General features: G+C 42.8%; 1 protein-coding gene across 3 annotated transcripts in view; it reads right to left on the reverse strand.

The window, feature by feature from the left end:
• Positions 1 to 502: 502 nt before the first annotated feature.
• Positions 503 to 26,676, reverse strand: part of KPNA4 (karyopherin subunit alpha 4) — a 57,037-nt gene continuing 30,863 nt past the window's right edge. For 2 of the 3 annotated variants that reach the window (XM_075861565.1, XM_075861563.1), the window contains 10 exons: positions 25,920 to 26,006; positions 25,525 to 25,694; positions 25,276 to 25,320; positions 25,053 to 25,184; positions 24,149 to 24,277; positions 16,578 to 16,682; positions 16,396 to 16,482; positions 15,301 to 15,463; positions 14,067 to 14,161; positions 503 to 2,371 (listed from right to left, as the gene is read on the reverse strand). In XM_075861565.1, the coding sequence (XP_075717680.1) occupies positions 2,273 to 2,371; positions 14,067 to 14,161; positions 15,301 to 15,463; positions 16,396 to 16,482; positions 16,578 to 16,682; positions 24,149 to 24,277; positions 25,053 to 25,184; positions 25,276 to 25,320; positions 25,525 to 25,694; positions 25,920 to 26,006 (1,112 nt within the window). In that variant the 3' untranslated portion in view covers positions 503 to 2,272. The remainder of the gene's footprint in view (positions 2,372 to 14,066; positions 14,162 to 15,300; positions 15,464 to 16,395; positions 16,483 to 16,577; positions 16,683 to 24,148; positions 24,278 to 25,052; positions 25,185 to 25,275; positions 25,321 to 25,524; positions 25,695 to 25,919; positions 26,007 to 26,676) is intronic. The other variant, XM_075861566.1, reaches the window with a different exon arrangement.

Below are 26,676 nucleotides of genomic sequence, written 5' to 3' on the forward strand. Positions count from 1 at the left end.
GTTTGATCGAAAGACTTCAATGGGGAACAGAAATTGTGCAACAGATTTGTATTGTTTCGATTTTTATTGCTATAAATCAACATTTAAAACTAAATCCGCAGCAATATGCTCAGCAGATATGCACTATTTGCGGCGGATTTCTGTAACACTCATTTGCGTGTTTTTTAAAAAAAAATATTCCACAGCAGATTTTCTGTTGCAGAGAATCTGCAGCACATCCTGTGTGTGGGAACAGACTAGAAAACCCTAAGAAGAACAAACCAAAAAGCTCTCACTTCAGACCAAAGTCTTGGACCTCAAACTGTAGCTGTTCAACATGGGATATATGGAGATCCATTCGCGTAACCCATGTGAGAAATCCTACTATTTAGACTGGTAATATGGCGCCCATTTTAATTTTACAGCCAGACCCAGTACAAGCTGTAGTTTCAACATGAAGTAGAAAATAAATCGTATGAGCTATCTGAAAACTCAGGATAAAAAAAACAAAAGCAATCAGAAATTGTGTCTTAAGGATTCCTCTTTATTTCCCACGACAGACTAGCTTGTCTTCTACATTAATAAATTTACAAGCTAGCAATATTCGGTTTCTAGATTTAAACTGTAACCATGTTTCAGATGACAAGGAATGCTGCAAAAATACTCTAAATCCAACAAAATTAGAAATCACAAAATAATCTGCATCCATTCTACAGTGTTTTTACCAGTTATCCAACACAAGACTAGATATTGATGGTGGCTACAGGTGTAGATCTTATAGCAACTTGTTGTTCATGCAACACTGGCGATCAAAAGGGAAGGCACATCATTTCCTACAATGAGCCACCTTATAAAGAGTTCTGGTATTTCTAGAAGTCACTGTAGATTTTAATTTAGTGCGCATTACCTCAGATAAGAGGTGGTCTTCCAATAAAAAGTAACTTGCATACTGTTAATGCAAGTGTTAAAAAAATACAAAGTTATCTCCCTAAAGTGGCTCAAAATAGATTGTTCATGGCTGCCTACATCTATAGATAAAGAGACTCTAAAACAATGTTAGGGCTTCGGCATATTACAGGTGTTGAAACCATGAAGTCAATTTTTACATCACACCTAATTATCTGAATGTAGCAGTACAAATGCACCAAATATCATTTTAGAAGTGTCCATATCATTTTCATAGAAAACAAATGTTTGAGAACTAATAGGATTGAACACGGCACAGAGTCGACTACAACTGAAACATCTGTACAGGACTCAACAAAATGGATCTAAAAAATAAACTACGCTGTCCGTTGCCACATGCAAATATATTCATGAAAATGGAAAGGATTGCAGGTAACCATCTTTTTGTATGGCATCTCATGTACTAGGGAGAAAGAAAATAAAGGGAAAAAAATAATAATTCTACTTTTCATGCATATCCTTTTTTGTACACAAATCAGCTTTGATGATATGGAACAGTTTGCATAACATCAAACATTTATCTGGTGCAGATGCACAGGGTTGCCTTCTTCAATTTCCTTATTTTCTAAGCAACTTAAAAATATACAAGCCATACAAGTTATAAACTTAAAAAAAAAAAAAAAAAAAAAAAAAAGTAAAAAGAAAGCACACAGGCTGCAGGAGTAAACCAAAATCTGCTGCTATAGCGGTCATTGTTTTCATGTCCAGTGTAAGGTAACACTTATGAACTTCTTGTTTTCTAGGTTTAGGATCAACCCCCTGAAGGCGATTCAAGCTTGCATGCGTTCACACCCATACTCTCGTACACACGCCACTCCTGGACTGGGAGTCTGCTTCATGAGTGAATTTCCTCACATTTGTAAAATGAGCCTGGCTCCACAACATGGTGTCCAGACATTCATTCAATGCTGTCCATTCATACGGAGCTTCTTAGCAAGGCCTGGGCATATTCTCCTTGGACTTGTGTGGGCATCCTACCCATATGTTTTTCTTATATGCTTACAAGGCTTGATGACGACAGTACTGCATTTCCTCATTTGCTCTGTTAGATCAATGATCTCTCGCAGGCACTGAAGATCTTTGACCTGTAGCCCTTTTCCTCTGCACAACCTATATAAGCATTCGGTGTGAAGTTTTCATTACATTTGCCACTCATTCTCACTCGCACCCACTCGCCATCTTGACATCATTTGGTCTTTACGGTCATCCAAATGAAGTCCGCACATTTCCGTCTCCGATTTAATGCAGCAGCAGATCCCATGAGCCAAGCTTGATGGATCAAACCAGTTTTCAGTGCTGCACTGTACCTAACTTCCAACCATTCTTCCTAAAACTGGAACCCTTCTGCTGGTACATTGGCAGATGAATTGAAATTGAATGTTCCACCTTGTATTGTCTCAGGAACAAGGCTAGAATCTTCATCAATCTATGGAAGAGAAGAGGAAAAATATGGTTATAGTATGAACACTTAAAGACATCATTCACTTACAATTTTAAAGGGGTTATCTGGGGACCAAAAACTGTATTGCAATAATCTATTTATGTGAAACAAAAGTAACATACTAATTGACTTTTTTTAATTCTGTACTAAATGGTGCAGTTCAAACCTCATGAATGGTTCCCTTAAGTGCTGGAGCTTTTCTAATAATGACGCTCCGAAACGGCCCCACGTGACTGAGCTCTTGCTTCATGTGCTGTTCGTGAACATATATGGACCGTGACGTTGGCAGATGTGCTTTAGTCCCCAGGCAGAGCATCAGTAGATGTTCTGCTCGGGAACTACAGCGAAAGGAAACCCCTGAATTGACGAAATATGGACGTCGGGAGCAGTGCAGGAGTCCCGAGCAAAGCGCTCTCTCATGCTCTGCTTGGGATTCAAGCAATAGGCAATGTGACAGCCCATTACAGTCACGTACACGAACAGCACATGAAGCAAGAGCTCAGTCACGTGAGGCCGTGCCGGAGCGTCATTATTAGAAAAGCTGCAGGACTTCCGGGAACAATTCACGTGGTTTGAACTGCACCATTTAGTACAGAATTTAAAATAAAGTATATAAGCAAGTTACGGTGTTTCACATAAATATATTATTGCAATAGAGTTTTTGATAACCCCTTTAATCCCTGAAACGTGGGGAAGTTCCCACAAGCATCAGACAGTGCGGTGAAAAGATGGTCCTTGCAATCAATAGAGAAAGTGTACCTAATTTAATGCCTCCATGCTAGTTTCAGCTTTTAAGCAGAATATGAAAGCTCAGCAGCTCCAGTATATATACGGTTACAAGAGTCAGACTTCCAATCCACGGAAGGTTCAGAACTTTGATATGAAATAGTTATTAGCTGGATCATGTGTGTCATACCCGCTCTCACTGAGCCATCAGTTCAGCTGAACTGATGAAAATAGACAGTACACGGACAGATTTTTAATTAAAAAAAAGGGAATTCGAAAAGTCCTTAAAAAAAACCCACAATGATTTAATAAAAAAAAAAAAATTCTAAAATCTGTACATTGTTTTTAAAGGGGTTTTCAAGCCGATAAAAATGTATGGCCTATCCTCAGGATAGACCATCAATAGTTAATGGATCGGGGCTCCGACTGCCAGGACCCCCCGCCGATCAGCGGTTTTGAAGGGACAGCAGCGCTCGTACGACCACTGCTTCCCCTGGACGTGAAAAACTGCAGCTGCTGGGAACGTTAGAAGACACATCTCTGATACAAATACTGTATCAAGCCGTGCACCTGTGTCCATCACATTACCATGGACAGAATTTTATCCACTGGAAGTAAATAATTATTGTTCCTACTGGATGACAAGAGGAGATCTTGAAAAACTTGAGGAATTAAGTAAATTTTAAAAATCATATAAAAAAACAAAACTTAAAATTAGCCAAAAACATATATAAAATTCGCTAAAAGTAGACAACCCCTTTAAAGGAATAGTGTCGCCCCAAAAAATTTTTTTATATCAGTTTGAGGTTAGTGTTTTATAAAAAACTTTTGTATTTATTTGTGTGTTTGTGTGTTACTTTTTTTTTATTTTTTTACTTTTTCTTCCCTATGGGGGCTGCCATTTTTTTTTCCATTTCTGTATGTGTCGATTAACGACACATACAGACATGGAACACGGCAGCTACAGTCCCATAGTGACTGCGAACGGGGCCCGTCCCATCCACTTCTGTGTACACCGTCTGTGTGGGAACTGCGCATGCGCCGCTCCCACACAGTCCAAGTTGAACTGAGCGCCGTCCGGCGCCATTTTCCTGTAGACCGGAAGTCGCGGCCGGACAGTAAGATTGCTACTTCCGGTCGCGGCTTCCAGACTTGTGCACATGGAGCAGCGGCAGCAGACGGAGCGGAGGCGGCAGGAGCAGGTAAGTGATTTCTATGTAGGTTCGTGTTTCAGTGTGTGTTTACTACTGTATGTAAACCTTCTACACTGTGTGTTAGCTCAAAAAATGGCGGCACACAGTGTAGGAGGTTTGACCGCTCAATCCCCTCGTTTCTCCCGGCACTAGCCAGGATAAAGGAGGGGGGGATTCTGAGAGCTCACTAGAGCGAGGGATTTTCCCCCAATTTTGCAGCATAAAGCAATGTGGTTGCTTTACCACATGCAATGCTGCAATTTTGGGAATTGCTCCATCTAGTGACCAGTGCTGGGAAATATTATAAATTAGAATCTAATTTATAATATTTCCTGACTCGTGAAAAAAATAAAATAAATTAGAACAATGTTTAATCACCTACACACTAATTGTTTAACTAAAAAAAAAAAATGCATTTTTTGCTAGCAACACATTCCCTTTGAGGCCACAATCACATGCAGTTTTTTGAGCCAAACACAGGAGTGGACACAAAAGAAGAGATGCAGTCTGTTATATCATTGGGGGAGACAGCACCATGGGTATAGGTCCTTGCCACTAGGAGGCTGACACTAGGTAGGAAAAGTCTTGGCTCCGCCCAGAGGCAGGCCATACACTTCCCACAGATACTGGCTAAGGCCCCATGCACACGAACAGATTTTTGCGGCCGCAATTCACCCGCAGATTCAAATCTGCGGGTGAATTGCGGCCCAATTAATTTCAGTGGGCCCATGAACACGACCGTGGTTTCCAAAGTCCGTGCATTGCCCAGGAGCCTGAACCTGACCGCAAAAAGATCGGACATGTCTTATAAACGGCCGCATCTTGCGGTCCAGGCTCGTTGAAATTAATGCACACGGCAATGAGCACGGCCCGTGATTTGCAGGCGGCCGCAGGTGACATAAGTCACGTCCTGTGCACACCACTACGGTCGTGTGCATGACGCCTTAGTCAGTTTTAGCCGAGTGTCTATAGGAGGCAGATATTACCCGATCAGATAACAGGAAGAAAGCTACACCTGAATGTAGGAACGCCCCCAAAGAAATTTGAATGCAGAATAAAAATAAATAAAAAAAAGTCAACGTTTCAACCTACGCAGGGGTCTTTCAAACTTAGATTAGCTAGGAGATGGGGCATTACTAAACTAGTGATAGATTATCTAATAGGCACTGTTACACTGATAATGCTAGTGAAAAAAGTTGAGTTGGTTTTCTAAATATGCAAATGAGTCTATACTTGACAAATTGGCATCAACACCACGATTCTTCTGACGTGTCCTATCAGCATGAAGCAGTTTCACACAGCGTAAGTAAGGGACTAAAGTTGGAGGGAAGGGGAGGGCACTTAAAAACAGCCACATCTCGGCCTGTGGACCACCTAGACCAACAGCGGTTCTGGTGTCATATGAAAGAGGAGATTCTAATATGACATCAGGATCGCAGTTCTAGCTGTGAAACAACCGGAGATATCGCCAGTGCAATACATAGTCGGGAATGGAAGCTGTATACTATAAGATCACGCGGTGTTGCTGGGAAAGGAGAAAAGCTGTATACTACATGATTCCGCTGTGTTGCTGGGAAGGGAGAGAAGCTGTATGCCGATTGGACAGCGTCATACAGAAAACATTACACCGCCCAGAGAGAAAAGAAAGAGTCGCCTCCTATTTGGCTATTAGAGACACATTAGCATATTTAGAAAAACATTCATAACTTTGCAAATCAAACGTCTTTGAAAACACAATCACACTGTAGTTATCAGCATCATAGCGTCTATTAGATTATTTAAGAGATAGAGGATCTGTCACTAGTTTATTAATTCCCTAAGTCTATTGGGGAATTATCAGACAATTTTAGAGAGGTGCTTATCTTGATATTTCCTGCCAGAAGCAGTGATTCTTCTGGGGATAAGCTGCAAAGGACCCTTACAGCATTGCCCTCTGGGTATTCTACAAAATGTGATATTTGTTTTTTATATGGGCAAAAAGCGCCACTCACCGGTGCACACTGCTAATCTTCATTTATGCAGTGCTGGCTGCATATTGCCTCTTTCATCTACTGAGGGAACTCGCGCCGTCCGTGCCACTCCTCCTCTCAACACTGCAGGCTGGATCTCGTACTTCAGCCCCCAGCCTGCTCCAGAGCTAGGCCTCGGTCTTTGCGTTCTGGCCACGCAGGACCAGTGGCAGACATCCTTTCATTCGCCAGGAGTGGAGTCGGGTCAAGCGCAGGGAGGCTCTAAGGGTGCTGTTTTTTTCTAGGAGCCGTATCTCTGGGTTCCCGTTTAATTTCCTCTGCACCCAGAGTCTCCAATACCATTTATCTGCACTGCTGCTCTAGCGATCTCTTTATCCACTACATCTCCAAATGTTTTTTCTCCAGTTGATGCACAGCGCCAGGAGACTGGTAGGCCAGCCTTAGGGCTGTTTTTGCAGCCTATTTTAAAGGGGTCACTCTTTCCTTTGACATGATCCTTATTGATTTTGTCCCTACTCCTTTGTGACATGTCCTCATCTCCATAGGATTTCACCAGGCAACTGGCACGGACAACCCTGGTTACTCACACTGGGTAAGGCGTAATAATAAAAAAAAAAAAAAGGAGGGTACATGTGGTCGGTCTACCAGATTCAGGAGCACCCACCCAGGATGCCATCTTTGTAGCACTTTAGCTTAATCTCCCCTACAGGGATACTTAGTCTACTTCTCATGGTAGACCCCATAAGGGGTGCAGAAGTACCAGGGTAATGTCCTGCTCCTCTTCAGGTTCCCTCCCAGTCTCCTGTTAGAAACAAAAGTGTTTCCTCCAATTCGCAAACTAAACCAGAGAAGGACTCATGATTGGAAGCTGCCATGCAGACACTGATGTGCGCTGTCCGGGACAACTTTCATGTAAAAGGATAACCCAATACTTTACAGCGACCACGACACCAGAGACTGCTTCCCAAACCATAGTGAGTTTCAGGTGATCTTGTGCAAGGATTGCCAAATGATCTTTTTCACCCTCTGTGGATCCGCCTACCTCATGGCTGTCTAAGAGCACCATCATCCCGCTATCTGAAGAAGCTGGATTCCCAGAACAAATCCGCTTTGGTAGCCGCTGGTTCTGCTCTGCGCCCAGCCTTTGCCTAGGTGAGTAAGGCTATCCTGGAAGTTGCAGTGACAGGACATGGCTGACTTTAGAAGCTTAAAGTTCCCTGATGCAAATTTCTTTGAGGCTTCCCTTGAGACCGCGCGCTTCAATGCCCTCGCATCAGCTAATATGGTCATGCACCGTTCTATCTGGATGAAATCTTGGGCGGCCAACCAGGCTTCCAAAAAGGCCCTTCTTGGCAAAAGGCTTTTTGGAAAGAGTCTGGATGAAATTATGGAGAGTACAGGCGGTAAGAGTTCTCTTTTGCCCCAGAACGTCCCGCGCCATCCACAGACTTCTCTCTACTCTCAGATTTTGGTGCTTTCCAAACCCCTCCTACCAGAGGCCATTCTATTCGCTCCACCGAGCCAAGACGCCCTTACTTCAAGTCCTGTCTGGTTACCACACCTTGGTAGAAGTACTCTTCTGCCAAGATATCTTTGTAGTAAAGGTGTCTCCCCACTAGTTATCGGCTGTTCAAGTAGTGGGATGACTGCTCGCTGCTGACTCGTTCACGAATACGCCTGAGTTCAAGAAGTGGTGTCGACAGGTAAGAGAGTTCTCCACATCTTCCTGCTGAAAGGTTCTTTCGACTTCACCACGCACACTGGATTGCGCTTCTGCTTTTTCCCAGGCTGTTTGCTTCCTACTCCTGCAGAAGATCATCACAGTTCATCATGGAAAACCGTTTTCAGGGGTTCTACTCCATTCTCTTCAGGATCCTCAAGATGTCCAATCCTGGATCGGCAGAGGCTGAACCGATTAGTTACAACCCAGAGGCTCTGCATGGAATTTCCCATGATCCAGCAACACAGGCCTCCATATGCCATTCGTGAGTTCTCAATAGCATTTCCTTTATTTTGCAATACATTCTCGCCATTTTAAACTTGTAGCCCTTCCCTTTGGGCTCACCATGGGACTTCACCAAGGTCCTGGTCAGTCATGTCACTTCTCGACACCAAGGAAAGAGAGTAAAACAAAAACTCAGTCTTTACTTTGAATTTTTTTTTTGCGAAGGCCCCCTCCAGATATCAAAACACTGTACATGGTCCTCCCTGGTCCCATCTAAGAGAATGGAAGTTCAACTCCTGGAGGACACGATTAAGACCCTTCAGGCAGAATGGCCTCCCCTCTGCAGGAACACGTCCTACTTTTGCAAGCGAATTCTAGGCAGGAAGGTTTCAACCTTCGAGGAAGTTCTGTCATGTTGGGACAAGTTTGACTTCTCTGGACAAATTGATTCTCCTGCCCTCTCTGATTCATCAGGAGTTGTGTTAGTGGGAGACCTCACTGGTCATTACACTCGGTCCATCTTTCCTTCCCCTTCAGTGACTAGAATCCATCGAGATGACCAGTCTGCTCGGGTGGGGTGTAGTCTTGGGTCAGCACACAGTCCAGGGCTCCTGGTCGACAGAGGAGTCAAACCTTCAAATCAATCTGATGGAGTAAGGGCAGTCTTCCTGGCTCTTTCACATTAGACGCTCCTTCAGGGTCTAGTCAAAACTAGGACTGAAATCAACAATCAGGGCGGCACCAGGCGTCGATAGGCTCTGTGGGAGCCCACTCAGATTCTAATGGGCAGAGAGTCAGGCCACAGCATAGTCAACAGTCCATTTAACAGGAGTGGCAACTGGGCAGCAGATTTTAAGTCGAGAGAAGCTGGATCCAGTAGAGTGGTCGCTTCCCCCAGACTTCTATCACCTCTGCGAGACGTGGGGCACACTAGACGTGGATCTCTTCGTATCACATCTCAACTACAAGGTTCCAACCTACGTGGCCATAGAAAGGAATCCCAGGCCATAGCAGTCAACACACTGGTCACTCCATGGGACGAATTCTCATTCTTGTATCTGCTCAAGTAACTCAAGAGGTCCCTGCAACCCTGGTGTCCCTGCATTGGCTTAGTCAAGCCTGGTATGCCTATCTAGTTGACATGCTCCAAGATGCACGCTGGCACCTTTCCACTTGACCCGGCCTCCTTTCCTAAGTTCCACACCACTAACTTCAGATGCGTTTAAAAACGTGGCTGTTAAAGCCGACGTTCTGAGGGCCAGAGGTCTCTCTGAGCAACTTATTTAAACGTTCAAGTCCAGCCAGCCCCAGTCTGATCATGTGTACCATCGCACCCGGAAGGCCTGTTTGGCTAGGTGTGAAAAGTGTCGTTTCCATCCTATGGTGTGTTCTACACCTGTTTTGCAGGAGACAGGATTTTATCTGGGACTTGGATTGTCTTCACTCAAAGAGGCTCTGTCACCACATTATAAGTGCCCTATCACCTACATAAGGAGATCACGCTGTAAATGACAGGTTACAGCGAGATTACGCTTTGCTCTGCTGTAAGTACAACAGAATCGTTAACTAAGTGCCGGGATTGTGAATAGACATCTCGTCCTGGCTGGAAGGAATGTCTATTCACTGTCTAAACACTTCAGTAACGTTAATATGTCAGTATAAGACAGCACATAGTGAACAACGCAGTGTCACTATGCGCTGACTAAATGACTAGAGAAGTGCATGACGCTGATTGGTCAGCGTCATACACTCCTCTGTACAACGCCCACTTGGTCTAAAGTAAAAACACGCCCACTTGGGCATTAATAAATTAGCATAAAGCTAAAATCGCTCCTAACGTGGTAAGACTAGATCGTTTTTCTAAATAAAAAGCACTGCTGTCACCTACATTATAGCGCCCATCTCCTTATGTAGGAGATAGGGCACTTATAATGTGGTGACAGTCTCTTTAAAAATGTTAACTTTCGACTCATACTTTGGCAGGAGGCCTTGGCCTTTTGTTCTCAAGTAAAGATTTTTCTGCAGGGAGTTGCTCATGCTTGTCCCTCCATTTCGACAACCTGCTGAGCCATGGAATCTCAATTTGGTTTTGGAGCCTTTTAAATTGATCCCTTTGAACCCTTGCGTGAGGTTTCCCTCTGTTTTCTGTCCTGGAAGGTGGCTTTTCTTATAGCAGTCATCTCCATTAGAAGGGTTTCAGTACTGGCTGCCATGTACTGCAGGTCTACTTTTTTGATTGGAAAGAAGGGACATGTTTGGAAAACAACCTTATCTCTGTGGACAAAGGTCAATTCTCCCTTCCCCTTCTCACTCAAGGAAACGGGCTCTAGATTGCCTTAAAGAGGCTCTGTCACCAGATTTTGCAACCCCTATCTGCTATTGCAGCAGATAGGCGCTGCAATGTAGATTACAGTAACGTTTTTATTTTTAAAAAACGAGCATTTTTGGCCAAGTTATGACCATTTTTGTAGTTATGCAAATGAGGCTTGCAAAAGTCCAAGTGGGTGTGTTTAAAAGTACAAGTCCAAGTGGGTGTGTATTATGTGCGTACATCGGGGCGTTTTTAATACTTTCACTAGCTGGGCGCTCTGATGAGAAGTAACATCCTCTTCTCTTCAGAACGCCCAGCTTGTGACAGTGCAGATCTGTGACGTCACTCACAGGTCCTGCATCGTGACGGCCACATCGGCACCAGAGGCTACAGTTGATTCTGCAGCAGCATCAGCGTTTGCAGGTAAGTCGATCTTGCCTGCAAACGCTGATGCTGCTGCAGAATCAACTGTAGCCTCTGCTGCCGATGTGGCCGTCACGATGCAGGACCTGTGAGTGACGTCACAGATCTGCACTGTCACAAGCTGGGCGTTCTGAAGAGAAGAGGATGTTACTTCTCATCAGAGCGCCCAGCTAGTGAAAGTATTAAAAACGCCCCGATGTACGCACATAATACACACCCACTTGGACTTTTGCAAGCCTCATTTGCATAATTACAAAAATGGTCATAACTTGGCCAAAAATGCTCGTTTTTTAAAAATAAAAACGTTACTGTAATCTACATTGCAGCGCCTATCTGCTGCAATAGCAGATAGGGGTTGCAAAATCTGGTGACAGAGCCTCTTTAACATTTCGAGAGCATGCCGCACCTATCTGGCTGCAACAGAGTCAACTCATAGCTGTGATTCTTTTTTTATTGTTCCAGAGGGGCCACACATTGAGCTCAGCAGCATCCAAGGCCACCATTGCGCATTGGATACGGTCCACAATGTCAGAAGCCCATCGGTCTAAGGGTAAGGTACCTTCCCCCTTCAGGTAACTGCCCATCCTACAAGAGCTGTTGGTGCCTCCTGGGCAGTCAATCATCAACCTACAGTTGCTTAGGCTGCTACCTGGGCTTCAGTGCACACCTTCACAAAGCTTTACCAGATGTATTCTTTCGCCTCCTCGAATACCAGCCTGGATCGCAAGGTGCTGCAGGCAGCTGTGCTTAATGGAACAGTGTCACCCAAAAAAATTTTTTTACATCAGTTTGATTTTAGTGTTTTATTAAAAACTTTTATATTTGTGTGTTTGGGTTTTACTTTTTTTTATTTTTTAACTTTTTCTTCCCTATGGGGGCTGTCATTTTTTTTTCCATTTCTGTGTGTGTCGATTAACGACACATACAGACATGGAATACGGCACATACAGTCCCATAGTGAATGCGAACGGGGCCCGTTCCATCCACTATGGTGTACGCCGTCTGTGTGGGAACGGCGCATGCGCCGCTCCCACACAGTCCAAGTTGAACTGTGCGCCGTCCGGCGCCATTTTCCTGTGGACCGGAAGTCGTGGCCGGACAGTAAGATTACTACTTCCGGTCGCGGCTTCCGGACTTGTGCACTTGGAGCAGCGGCAGCAGACGGAGCGGACGTACCAGAGGGAGCGGCGGCGGCAGGTAAGTTATTTCTATGTATGTTCGTGTTTCAGTGTGTGTTTACTACGGTATGTAAACCTACTACACTGTTAGCTCAAACAATGGCGACACACTGTGTAGGAGGTTTGACCGTTCAATCCCCTCGTTTCTCCCGGCACTAGCCAGGATAAAGGAGGGGGGGGATTCTGAGAGCTCACTAGAGCGAGTGAGTTTTCTCAAATTTTGCAGCATAAAGCAATGTGGTTGCTTTACCACATGCAATGCTGCAATTTTGGGAATTGCTCCATCTAGTGACCAGCACTGGGAAATATTATAAATTAGAATCTAATTTACAATATTTCCTGACTCGTGAAAAAAATTAGAACAATGTTTAATCACCTACACACTAATTGTTTAACTAAAAAAAAAAAAAAATACAGTTTTTTCTAGCAACACATTCCCTTTAAGATGTTCTCATTGAATTTTTTTTTTTATTCCTACCCTCTAAAACGGCTTTAGAACATACCATGGTGCTGGGTCACCCAATGATATAAACAACAAAATTGGATTTTTGAACTCACCATAAAATAGTTCTCGTTTTTATTGACATAGATCCCACTGTCTTTTTGGTTTGTGCCAGGCCCGGGAGCTGTTTTTTATTTTTATTTCCCAGGACCGGGGTCATATTTTTTTTGTCTTTTGGTACAAACTGATTAAAAGGGGTTATCTGGGGCCCAAAAATTTCAAGAATTGCTTTGCATTCATATTTTTATGTAAAAGGAAGTCACTTACTAATATACTTTAAATAAAAAATTCGGTACTAAATGGTGCCGTTCAAACCCGGTAAACGGTTCATGGAAGTCCTGGAGCTTTTCTAATATTGATGACGCGCCGACACAGCCCCACGTGACGGAGGGCTTGCTTCCTGTGCTTTTCGTGTCGGCGTGTTATCAATGGCATAGCAGCAAGGGACTGTCACACTGCCTATTGCTGGAGTTCCCGAGCAGAGCATCAGCTAACGCTTTGCTCGGGGACTCCAGTACTGCTCCCGACATTTGGTCCATTACTTCAGGGGTTTCCTATAGCTGGAGTTCCCGAGCAAAGCACCAGCTGATGCGCTGCCCGGGGACTCCAGCATTGCTGCCAACATCACTATATGGACAGTGATGTTGGTAGAAGTACAGGAGTCCCCAGGAAGAGCATCAGCTGATGCTCTGCTCGGGAACTGCAGCTATAGGAAACACCTTAAGTCACTGACCTAATTTCGGGAGCAGTGCTGGAGTCCAGACCAAAGCGCTAGCTGATGCTCTGCTCGGGGACTCCAGCAATAGGCCATTGAGAACACGCCGACACAAACCGCACATGAAGCAAGCCCTGTGTCACGTGGGGCTGTGTTGGCGCGTCTTTATTAGAAAAGCGCCAGGACTGCCGAGAACAGGTCACCGGGTTTGAACGGCACCATTTAGTACAGAATTTTTAATTAAAGTATATTAGTAAGTGACTTTTTACACAAAAATATGAATGCAAAAGCAATTTTTGGTCCCCGGATAACCCCTTTAAGCCAGTGTATATGGAAAGTACGTGGCCTCAAAATGTTTTAGACCAGGATCACATGCGGTTTTTGGCTCCGTTTTTTCTATTGAAAATGCATGTTCACTATAAGTCTTGGCAAATATTGCAGTTTTCAACCTCTAGTGACGTCGATATGAAAACATGCCACAGAACTTGGCACTCCAGAGAACATGCTGCTGACAAATTTCACAAACTCATCTGATCCTGGCTATAGAAAACGGTACAATAGTCTTTAACCTGAACAAGACCTTTGAGAACATAATCAAAGTTTAGTACGAATATTTTTTGGGATCTTGGATTTTTTATGAACCTGATAAAGACCACATAAACAAAAGAATTCATAAATTATTGCATTGCCTTCACGAAAGACACTAATGCTACTTACATCATCTGATGAGAAAAACTGGTCAATTATTTCAAACGCCAGTTTGTAGATATCTTCATTCTCATGACTCTGCAGCTGTTCAATTTTTTCCAGGCCTGTGGAAATCAATTCATTAATTATGAAAAACTATACTCTGTTATTTTGTTAAAACCATTGTGTTGCAGCAGTAAGCATAAGCAAACTTTTGGGAAGTCTTGTGGTCCTTTCAGATGCTGCGAGTTGAGGTGTTATTCGATGACCTTGCATGGTTTTTTGTTTTTTACAGCAACAGCATAAAAAAAAACCGCACCAATTCACGGGAGAAATGCATAAGATTTTAACAGTACCTCAACATCTGATTGGACATTTAGAAACAATAAAGTGCAGTGGATTAAACAATTAAAGGGGTTGTTGCACTATTAGGTCAGGATCACATACAATTTTGGGGCTAGTTTTGGATCAGTTTTTTGAGCCAAACACAGAAGTGGATACAAAAGGTATATAGAAAAGACTGATGAATCCCTCTTTTGTGTCCACTTCTGTGTTAGGCTCAAAAAACTGATCCGAAACGGCCAAAAAATGTGTGCGTGTGATCCTGGCCTTAAATATGTTCATCGTATAGATAATAAAAAATGAACAATGTTTGCCATTTACAGACTGTTAAAAAGATCTAGTAAAGACTAATTGCATTTAGTTGGAGTATGGCGCCACCTGGTGTTGAGTGTATAGCAACGTGCACATCGCTGAGTTGGGGGCTGGTGGACACACATACGCCGTCCCTTTCCCCACAGCAAAGTCAATAGAAATAGCTTTCTGCCTTACTTGTCAGGGAAGGAGCAGAGGCTCTGCAGTAGCACGGCAGTATAGCGGAGCAGACTCCTCAGATTGTTAGGACTGTAAAGCTCTGCATCCTGACAGCTGATATTAACACTGAACACTGTTTTATTTCATTATATTTTCATTGGTTTGTAAGGGAGTGAATGCTGTGGACGTCACACTATATAACTTCACTACTCTGAATACCACGTTACTCATCTGCAGGGAAAGTTAGAAGGGACTATATTAATGTCAGCTGCCAGATTCTGCTCAGAGCCTGCCCCCAGCAGCACCAAAATAAAAAAGGTACTTTTATATGCTTGAAAAACGGAAAAATTACTCTATAACACTTAACAGCATTTCTGGACTTTTGAGATGAAAGATTCAGGGGATAACTCCTTTTAAGGAACAAGACGGGAAAGTGAAAAGAGTTACAAACCTCCACATTCTTCAATAAGATTGGCTATGGTTTCAGCCTCGTCATCAGCCATTTTCAATATATTGCTCAATCCATCCAGCACTACTTGTATGACTTGGGCATCTTTCACAGTCAACAGGTTGCAGAATGGCGGAATCACATTTTGTTGGATAAGATACGCAACCTAGAAAGAGATCATTCATTTAGATTACCATAAATCATGGAAGACGGAGTTTATTCAAAAAGCATGACTTGTTTTTCTAGATCCTTCTGTAATGATCTGCACCTTTCTTAATTACTTTGCTCACATTAAAATCTTTAGAAACCTTTTCTCTTTGGTTGTAAACGAGAATGTTTTCAATCACGGAGGCTGAAAACCTGTACAGACCTAGTACTTCGGACAACTGAAAGGCGCTTTAAAGTGGTATTCCCATCTCGGACAGATAGGGGAGACCCACTTCTATCTCTAGAATGAGACCCTCTTATTCCCATCCTACCTACTGTTGTTGGCCTGCGGCAACGGAGTTACGAGTGGCTGGGAGTACAGAAACAGCCAATAGCAGTGAATAGAAGTTACAGAAACCACGTAGTACAGCTAACTACACTGTTTTTGTGGCTCCCAAGTCTCAGGAGCAGCACAGCTAGAGGTGCTATGCCATTTCCGTAACTCCAATTCACTTCAATGGGAGTTATGGAAAGGGTATTGCTCAGCAAGTTTGGCTGTTTTCGTTCTCCTGCCAACTCAGGGCCCTAATGCACATGCAGATTTTCCCCAAGAATGTGAATGGGGTTATATAATCAAAAAAAAAACAACAAAACTCATTACTGCTGATTACAAGAATGCCACATGTGAACTTCGCCTAAGGTTACATGCCCAGTGCAATGGGAATTTAAGCACTGTCCCATCAGCGGGTGAGCGACTATTCGGTAATGTTTATCTCAGGTAGCCACAAAAATGAGAGAGCGCATGCATGCACAATTTTTACTACTGGATAAGGTCAAGAACATTCGTTTCAGAAATTTCCTGATCATAAATTCACTCCACTGTAGAATTACAAAACATAAACCCAACATGGGAAATCCGCATTGTATGAAGTTACGTATAAAGTTTCATACCAACATAGTACTCACTTGGTCTTTTCTTCCACTAATCGTTAAATTGCTTATAGCCCATGCCGCCTCCTTCTGGGTCCCAAAATCCCCCTATTTGGAAAGGAAGACACCAAGACTCCATTAGGGGATTATAAACAAAAGAGATAGCCAACTACCGCTCAGTAACTACATACAGTTAGCTTTACCTTATCCAAGAGATGTATGATCATTGGTACGAGGTTAGCATCAATAACTGCTTGGACTTGTTGCTGGTTTCCTGCTGTGATGTTTGACAAAAACCAAACTGCCTCCTGGAAGAAATACAAAATGGGTTTTAAAGGGATAAAACGGTTAGCTACATTATATTACTACAAAACTCAACCTATTGAAAAGGACCAAAAAAGCAACAACGTTAAAGGCTATGTAAACATCTGGGGAGTAGGTTATCAAATGTACATGTTTATTCATAACAAAAATGTAATTTACTTATTAAAAATTGTGCTTACCTTTCGAGATGAAGCTTCCATGCAGTCACTGCACAAAGATTATGCATCTCTGCGCATCCAGATGAAACGGTCAGCGAACTGCACTTGGCTCGGCTGTCAGCGCCTACTGTGCCCTTCTGATGCCTTATATAATCGTTCTACCGTTAATATCCAAGATCATCAACTTATATATGATCAATAATAGGTATACAAGGTAACAGGGGGACAGTGAGCACTGACAGCTGAGCTGGCAGTGCAGATCACGAACAGACGCGGCTGAAAATGCAGAGATGCATCTTCTACGTAAAGTGAAAAAATAGAAGCTGCATCTCGAAAAGTAAACAAGTAAATTACAAAAATATGTCTGTCAACATAAATTTAATTAACTCCTTAATGACCGGGCATGTTTGTACCTTAATGACCAAGGCAGATTTGTCAAATCTGGTATGTCTGACTTTATCAGAGAATAACTCTGTGAAAGTTTTGAATATCCAAGTAATTCTGACATTGTTTTTTCGTCACATGTTTTACTTTATTTTAGTGGTAAAAGTAGACTGATATACGATTTGCGGAAATTAATTAAAAAAGAGAAATTGAAGAAATTTTGTAAAAATGATCTTTTCCCTATTTTTAACTGCAATATGTGACATATGTACACACATACTGCACAATTTTTTTTATTAAATATATATTTCCATCTCTTTACTCTATTTTGGCAGCACTTTTGAAAAAAAAATTTATTTTTTGAGCAATTTGGAAGTCTTAGGCCTCATGCACACGACCGTATTTTTTCCCACCCGTAAATACTGGCGTAATTACGGGTCCGGTGTCACACGTATTCCACCCGTTTTGCACCAGTATTTACGAACCCGTGCTCGTAAATATGGGTCCGGTGTCACACGTATTCGACCCGTTTTGCACCAGTATTGACGAACCCGTGCTCGTAAATATGGGTCCGGTGTCACACGTATTCCACCCGTATTTACGAGCACGTTTTTGGCGGCAAAATAGCACTGCACTAATCGGCAGCCCCTTCTCTCTATCAGTGCAGGATAGAGAGAAGGGACAGCCTTTTCTGTAATAAAAGTTAAAGAAATTCATACTTACCCGGCCGTTGTCTTGGTGACGCGTCCCTCTCTTCACATCCAGCCCGACATCCCTGGATGACGCGGCAGTCCATGTGACCGCTGCAGCCTGTGATTGACTTGTGATTGGCTGCAGCGGTCACATGGCCTGAAACGTCATCCAGGACGTCGAGAGAGACGCGTCACGAAGGCAACGGGCGGGAGACCGGACTGGAGGAAGCAGGAAGTTGTCGGTAAGTATGAACGTCTTTTATTTTTTACAGGTTTATACTGATCGGTAGTCACTGTCCAGGGTGCTGAAAGAGTTACTGCCGATCAGTTAACTCTTTCAGCTCCCTGGACAGTGACTATTTACTGACGTCGCTTAGCAACGCTGCCGTAATGACGGGTGCACACATGTAGCCACCCGTCATTACGAGAGCTCCATAGACTTCTATGGACTGTCCGTGCCGTTATTACGGCCTGAAATAGGACATGTTCTATCTTTTTCAACGGCACGGGCACCTTCCCGTGAGAAAACGGGAAGGCACCCGTCGCCAATAGAAGTCTATGAGCCCGTTATTAGGGGTCGTAATTACGACCCGTAATAACGGGAGTTTTTACGGTCGTGTGCATGAGGCCTTACAAATTTAGTAATCATTTTATACATTTTGAAGTACATTTTGTTTTCCTGCACCAAGCCAGGTTTTCAGAGGCTCATAGGTCTCAGAATGGTGGAAACCCCCACAAGTGACCCCATTTTGAAAACTACACCCCTTAAGGTATTTATTAAGGGGTGTTGTAAGTATTTTGACCCCACAGTTTTTTTGTAAGAATTCATGCAAAGCAGGCGTAAAAAAAAATATAATTTCACTTTTTTCATAAAAGTATCACTTTGAAGACCGATTTCTGTGTAAAGCGACCATGAGAATGAAGAAACACACCCGAAAATATATCACCCTGTTTCTCTTGTTTTCAAAAATGCCCCCATTGTGACCCTAATGCAGTGCTTGGACACACGACAGGGCCCGAAAGGGAGGGAGCACCCGGAGGCTTTCAGGACTCATATTTTGCTTGAAAATGTTTTAGGCCCCACTGTACATTTGGAGAAGCTTTGAGCTGCCAGAACGATAGAAACTCCCCAAACCACCCCATGTAGAAAACTAGACCCCATAAGGTATTTATCTAGGGGTATAGTTAGCATTTTGACCACACAGGTTTTTCGCTAAATATATTGGAATTAGTCTGTAAAAATTAAAATGTACTTTTTTTCTGAAACATAGAAATTTTTATTATTTACAAGGAATAACGAAGAAAATGCACCCCAACATTTGTAAAGCAATGTCTCCCGATTACGACAATACCCCATATGTGGTAATAAACTGGACCCACAGCAGGGCTCAGAAGGGAAGGAGCGCCATTTGGATTTATGATTTTGCTGGAGTGGTTTTCGGTGCCATGTCGCATTTGCAATGCACTGGAGGGACCAAAACAGTGGAAACCCCCCAAAAGTGACCCCATTTTGGAAAAACCTTCAAGGAATTTTTCTAGGGGTATAGTGAGCATTTACACCCCACGGGTCTTTTGCAGAGTTTATTAGAATTAGGGCGCGAAAATTAATATCAACATTTTTTCCACTAAAATGTTGAATTTTCTCATTTTCACAAGGGATAAAGGAGGAAAAAAAACAACCATTTTTTATAAAGCAATTTCTCCCGAGTACGGAAATACCCCACATGGGGTCATACGGTTTTTTCATTAGAAATGAATTAACCCTTTCAGGACTGATCCAGTTTTTGCTTTCTTATTTTAGATTTTCCCTCCCCGCTTTCCAAGAGCCATAACTTCTTTATTTTTCCATCAATAGAGCGGTGTGAGGGCTTATTTCTTGCGGGAGGAGCTGCAGTTCTTATTGGTACCATTTTTTGGTACATAAAAAGTGATTCAAAAGTTGTATTACATTTTTTTTTTAGAGCGATGGTGACAAAAAAAACAAAAACTGCGGTTTCAATTATTAAATTTTTTTAAGGTGTGTACTGTGCAAATTAAATAATGGTATATTGTAATAGTTCGGACTTTTACGGACGTAGCGATACCAATTTTGTTCATTTTTTGACATTACTTTAGAAGAAAAATGCGAAAAGGTGTTTTGTTTTTTTTAACTTTAAAAAAAAAAAAAATCTCACTACTAATAACTATAATTCTTCTACACATTTTATTAATCAATCCCCTTAGGGGACTTGATCCAGCGATCATTGGATCACTGGTACAATATACTGCAATACTAATGTATTGCAGTATATTGTTATTCTTACAGGCTTCTGTAACAGAGCGATCGCTGTACCTGTCTGTTAGTACCGAGGGGGCCTGCTGTAATACACAGCCGACACCCGCAGCGTATGGAGCGGGCACAGCACGTGAGCCCGCTCCATACATCAACCGCCGCACCATGACGGGCAATTAAGTCATAGTGCCTAAAGAGGTTAGTGCACAGCGGATGGTTCAAAGTGAAAATTGCAATTTTCCACTGATATGCCATTTTAGTGCATAATATGTTGTGCCCAGTGTGTGCCACAGAAGACAAATACCTCATAAAACGTTAAGCGGGTTCTCTCGGGTATGGCGACGCCTTATGTGTGGGCGCAAACTGCAGGGCTCAGAAGGGAGGGAGCGCCATTTTGCTTTTGGAGTGCAGATTTTGCTTGGTAGTTTTTCTGTTTTGGGTTTCGCTGGTATTTCAGTTTATAATGTGGGGGTATGTGTAATCTGTGCGGGATACATCAGGGTATAATAAGAGGGTATAATAATGGGGTAAATAAATAAGAATTCATAGATATGTGACTGGTGTCGCACTGATAAATGCCACCCGATCTTATCCGCTTTTGGAACATTTTGCATCGCCATATTCTGAAAGCCAGAACTTTTTTATTTTTTCACCACCGGAGCCCTGTGAGGTCTTATTTGTTGCGGGACAATCTGTAGTTTTCATTAGTACCATTTTGGGGTACATGCGATTTTTTTTTTTTTATCACTTTTTGTTCCATTTTTTTGCAATCCTGAGCAAAAAACAGGAATTCTGACACCGTTTTTTAGGTTTTCTTTTTGCGGCGCTCACCGTACGCTATAAATTACATTTTTACTTTATTCTGCGGGTCGGTACGATTACGGCGATACCATATGTATATAGGATTGGTCCTTTTTTTTTAGCGTTTGCACAATAAAATGACTTCTTTATAAACAAAAAAAATTTCTGTGTCACCATATTCATAATTTTTTTATTTTTTAGTCAAAAAAAGCTGTGTATTGGCTTGTTTTTTGCGGGACGGATAGAAGTTTTTATTGGTACTATTTTTGGGAACATGCGACTTTTTGATCACTTTTTATTCTTTATTTAGGGAGCGGTGGTGACCAAAAAAATTGTGATTCTGTCGTCGTTTTTTATTGATTTTTTTTGGGGTGTTCATTGTGCGGGGAAAATAACATTACAGTTTTATAGTTGGGGTCGTTACGAACGCGGTGATACAAAATATGTGTACTTTTTTAACGTGTTCATTTTTTTTCTATAATAAAATTCTTATTATAGGAAAAAAAGCATTTTGTGTTTATAGAACTTATAACTTTTATTTTTACACTTTTTTTAAAACATTTTTATTACTTTTTTTTACTTGTCCCACTAGGGGACTATGAGTCTTGCAGCTTTGATCGTTGCTAGAGTACATTACACTACACACGTAGTGTAATGCATTCCAACTGTCATTGTGACGTGACCGTCACACTGACAGGAAGCAGAGGAGGAACGGCCGGAGGCTGTTCCTCCGAGGCTTCCGTACATGGCAACCCGGAGGTCATTATCTGACCTCCGATTGCCGTGACAAGCATCGGTAGCCACCACGATCACTTCGTGGGGGCTGCCGATGTACTTCAAACCACTTAAATGCGGCGATGGCAATCCGTCGCCGCACTTAAGGGGTTAACTGCGGCGATGGCAATCCGTCGCCGCACTTAAGGGGTTAACTGTCGAAAGCAGCGGCGATGGCCCGCTGTCCGGCGAGACTGATGTCTCAGCTGTCTAGGACAGCTGTCAGCGCGCGTCTGTCACTCTGTTTACACAGAGTGACAGTTTGAAATGCGGACAAAAATGCACGTCCTGGTGCGGGAACTAGCAGCCGACCAGGACGTGCATTTTCGTCCTTGGTCGTGAAAGGGTTAAAAAAACAAAAACAAAACACTAACACCAAACCAGCCCCAAAAGTTTTACATAGCCTTTAAATGATATGGCAAAATTAAATTTCACTTCAATCAAGATGTTAAAGCTGTGGAGTTCACAAGTAGCAGCCACAGTGCGGCTGAAAACAGCGCCGGCATGCAGTTTTACAGGAAACTGGCACGGTTTTCAAATTGTTAATGGCCACCCAGTTTTACAGGTAAACGGCAGTTCTGCACTTGAATGGGAGAAGGCTAATACCGTCGACCACCGCTACATACAAGTGTATCAGCGTTTCAGAGCAGTAAAGGGATTGAAGGGGAAGCAGCGCTCACACGAGTACCACGGCACCTTTAAAACAGCCGATTAGCAGGGGCTCGGACAGTCGGACCCCCACCAAATATTGATGCTTTATCCTAAGGAAAGCCCATAAGTTCTCTCTGAAAAACTCATTTCATCAGATTTGCCATTAAGGGCGCCTCACGATTCTGTTTTGACACAAAAATAGTGAAATCGAATTAATAGTGTCAAGATCGGAAGGGACGCTGTGGTGCATGGAAAGTACTGGAGTTGTCTATGGGGCTATTTGCCCATGTCCAAAAATGTATGTAGGGAAAACTATTCAGCAATTAAGGAGACGGATTTTGAAACATATCAGCTCCATTAATACTTAAGACGATACACGCATGCGCCATCTTTAAGAATATCATAAATTTAACTAAGTACGGAAGCATGCGTTGTCCACCGTAACCTATACTTAGACTGTTTTGGTGCTACCGAGCGTGCTCTGTAAGTAAGAGGAAATTGGCTCCTGTAGGAGCTTCGTGTATTGGCTGCATTAAATGTGTCTGAACGACAGATGATACACAAAGTCACCTGATTGGCTCCAGTGCACTGGTGCTCTAGTGATGTTTTACACGGTTTTATAAGCCTTAGACTTGCAGTTTCCGTCGCCATTGTCCCATTGTACCCCTAAGGACGCCATCTCGGCTAAACACGTCTGGGGGCTTTGTTGATGGTTTTTAACATAGATCAGAATAAATTCCAGCACAGTGGTCTGCAGACGTTTCCCTCTAGTATAGATATTAGATCTGTTTGAGTGATAACATTTCTGGGCTCATCGGTTGTTTTTAGCATATAGGCTACGTACCTTTAATAAAAGGCAATTTTCATCATTAGGAATTATGTGAATAGAACGATTCAATACTTTGTGTAAGTAGTGTGGAAAATAGGTTGAGTTGCCTTAGAGGCAAAATTGTTTTGCTGTGGTGCATGGGAAACAAGCATGTAGTCTCCACACAAACGATCAGCCCCGCTCACACAGCAGCTAGCAGGGACAAAAGTTCTCAGCAGACATAGATCAATGGCTCAGGAGAACCCTGTCTTTAAGGGATCTCTGGGGAATGATAGAGGAAGACAGCTCATCTTTATCCTGCCCCCTCTCCTTAGCAGATATACAGGAGCTCAGCACATGCTGGACTCTCTGGGTGAGCTCTGCATCACTTCACACAAAAACCAAATAAATCTAGTATTTTTATTTCAAGCTCAACTCCGCTTGAGTGACAGCAGTAACAGCTGCAGAGCCCCCAGTGGTACTAATGATAGCTGCAGTGTACCAATGTGAATCAGGTGTATATTACATAACTGTACCCCATTCTTTTACATAAATAGAACTGCATGCACAGCAATTTATTAAAGGGTTAATCCCAGTAACGACATTTGTCACCTACACCCAGGATAAGTGTCGGATTGCTGGGTGCCCCACTGCTACAACCACCACTGATCACCAGGGGTTTCGAGCCCTCCATTCCGCCTCACCCAGAATTTAATATTTTTAGGGCATATTGCACTGCCCTAACTCTAGATTGCTACAGATGTTTTCCAGACAAATACATAGCAACACTGAGCTCTCCACCAATCTACATACAGAGTGCTGCCCATTGCTCATTCCTCTCCTAAATGGCAAGTCTGTTTTGTGCTTTATCAGAACAAAAGTTTGTTTACAGTAATCAATAATAACATACCTTGTTAATCTTTTCCTTGACATGAGTAAGTAATGCTGGGAAGTGTGACAGCGCATCACAGTTCAGAACAACCTGTGTCTGCTCATCTGTCCCAGTGACAATATTTCCTACAGCTCTCAAGGCAGCAGTCTAAAATGAAAGACATAAAAGTAATTGTTTGTGTAGTCTCAGGAATACACATGAATGAATTAGAGAAATAATATGCAAGTGATACAAGAGAATAGCTGGAAATATATATATCAGGAGAATGAGGAATTATGGAAGGGCTTCATAAGCAGTTTCAAATTCTTTGCAAAGGTATATAAAAAAGGCAGTACAATTTTCAACAGGGATTTTACAGTTGAAATAGACAGTGTAGAACACAATTTGGTCAGTCAAAATAAAGTGAGCGAAATAGTAACTAGCTTAGTGTGTTAAGCGAGGTTACACAGCAACTTATAATATTAAAATTAAAAAAGGAGTAGCGTGTGACTTCTATTATTGGCCACATGGAATTTTCTCCTCTTTGTGTAGATAAGAACTTCCATGCAATAAGCCAATTTAAATCGGATCTGTCAGCATGAAGTAGCGACAGACGTGCCAATTTCAGAGGTCTGTCAGACGCGTGCAGTAGTTTGGGAGAATTGACAGGCTATATTTGCGGCTCATGGCATTGGCTGCAGCACTTGAGTCCTATGATTTGCATGCTGCTCTCCACACTAATTGACATTTCTCCCTATGTGCAGCAATAGGGAGAAAAATGGCAATCAGCGGTTGGAGAGTACACATTGTACTCATCGCCTGCAAAACTGGTCATGCTGCAAACGCTAAAATATAATATATATTACACACACTAGTACATTAGATTTTGGCTGCATCTTAAGAGGTTCGACTTTTTGTTTAGTGCCAAAACACCAAGACTTGCCTGCACTTTTACTTCTGGGTTGCTTAGAAGAGGAACCAAGTTTGTAACAATCCCAGAGTCTATTACCATCTGAATTTGCTCATTACCAGCATCCGTTAAATAGGAAAGCGCCCACACTGTGTCCACCAAAATCTAGGGAAAAACAGCAAACTATGAGAATTTTTCTTTGCACAGTAAGGAGACAATAATACAAATGTGTTATAAATGGGACAGTCAAACTTACATTTACATCAGTGTGGTGAATAAGAACACAGAGTGCTGGCAGAATCTGCAAAACAAACAACTTTATTGAGCACAAAAAGCAAGAACAGGGTTTAGGCGGCCATGCTCTAGAGATAGGTGTGGGTCCAAGAGGTGGAACCCGCATCTGACATTTATGACATATCCTGTGGATGTGTTTTAAATGTCCTTCATGGGAAAACCCTTTTAATATGTGATCTGCTAAAATGTCTGGCCCTTAAAGTGCATTTACCTCCTGGATGGTCTCCATAGGTGGCGGAGGGTCTTTATGGCGACACAAGTTTACCATTACCCAAGTGACATTTCTTAAAAATGTAATGGGTATTGAAGGGTTGATGAATGATAGCAGAGGCTTCACCACACCAAGGCTGATTACATAATCCCTGCATTGTGGGCCATCACCTGATAAGAAATTAGAATACATTGTTTGACCAAAGCCCGATAGGTGCAACAGAGTTAATAGAAGTTTCCATTGAATAAAAAGAGAGGGAGACAAAAACACGCTTGTATAATAAATTGCCATGAGGTTCGCGAAGGGTTCCTTCTGCACAAAGCACCGTCAATATGTTGACACTCAATAAGGGATAACATAGTAATCAACGTATTTGTACTGGAGAGAACACTTACCAATTATGTTCCCCAGTGCCCAGACAGCCTGCTCACAAACATTCTGATGAGGAGAATGCAACAATCTTAAGAACAGAGGGACAGCATCTACAAATAGTAAAGACAAGAGTTAAACTGACAAAATAAATGGACTATAGGACAGTATATAGCTATACTATTCAGGTGTATCAGCCACGCCCATTTCAAACAGGTGCATAAAATCAAGAACACAGCCATGCAATCTCCATATACAAACGTTGGCAGTATTACGGCTTGTACCAAAGAGCTCAGCGACTTTAACCAGTTAGTGACCGGCCCATCGTGTTTTTACGTCGGTCACTAACGGGCCTTATTCCGATGCCATAGACTTTTTACGTCGCGGCATCGGAATAAGTAAATGGAGCAGGGAGCTGTCAAATCTCCCTGCCCTCAGCTGCCAGAGGCAGCTGAGGGCTGGGGGCGTCCCTGCTCTGCCGGGTGAGATCGATATTAGTTTCGATCTCACCCGTTTAACCCCTCAGATGCGGTGCACAATAGCGAGCACCGCATCTGAGTGGTTTTGGAGAGAGGGAGGGAGCTCCCTCTCTCTCCCACCGACACCCGGCGATGTCTGTCTCCAATGGCAGCCGGGGGCCTAATAAAGGCCCCCAGGTCTGCCTGGAGCGAATGCCTGCTAGATCATGCCGCAGGCATGACCTAGCAGATGCCTGTCCGTGTTAAACGGACAGGCAGTAATACGCTGCAATACAGAAGTATTGCAGTGTATTAGAATAGCGAT

This window comes from Rhinoderma darwinii, chromosome 4 (assembly GCF_050947455.1).
Source record: "Rhinoderma darwinii isolate aRhiDar2 chromosome 4, aRhiDar2.hap1, whole genome shotgun sequence".
Taxonomy (NCBI): Eukaryota; Metazoa; Chordata; class Amphibia; order Anura; family Rhinodermatidae; genus Rhinoderma; species Rhinoderma darwinii.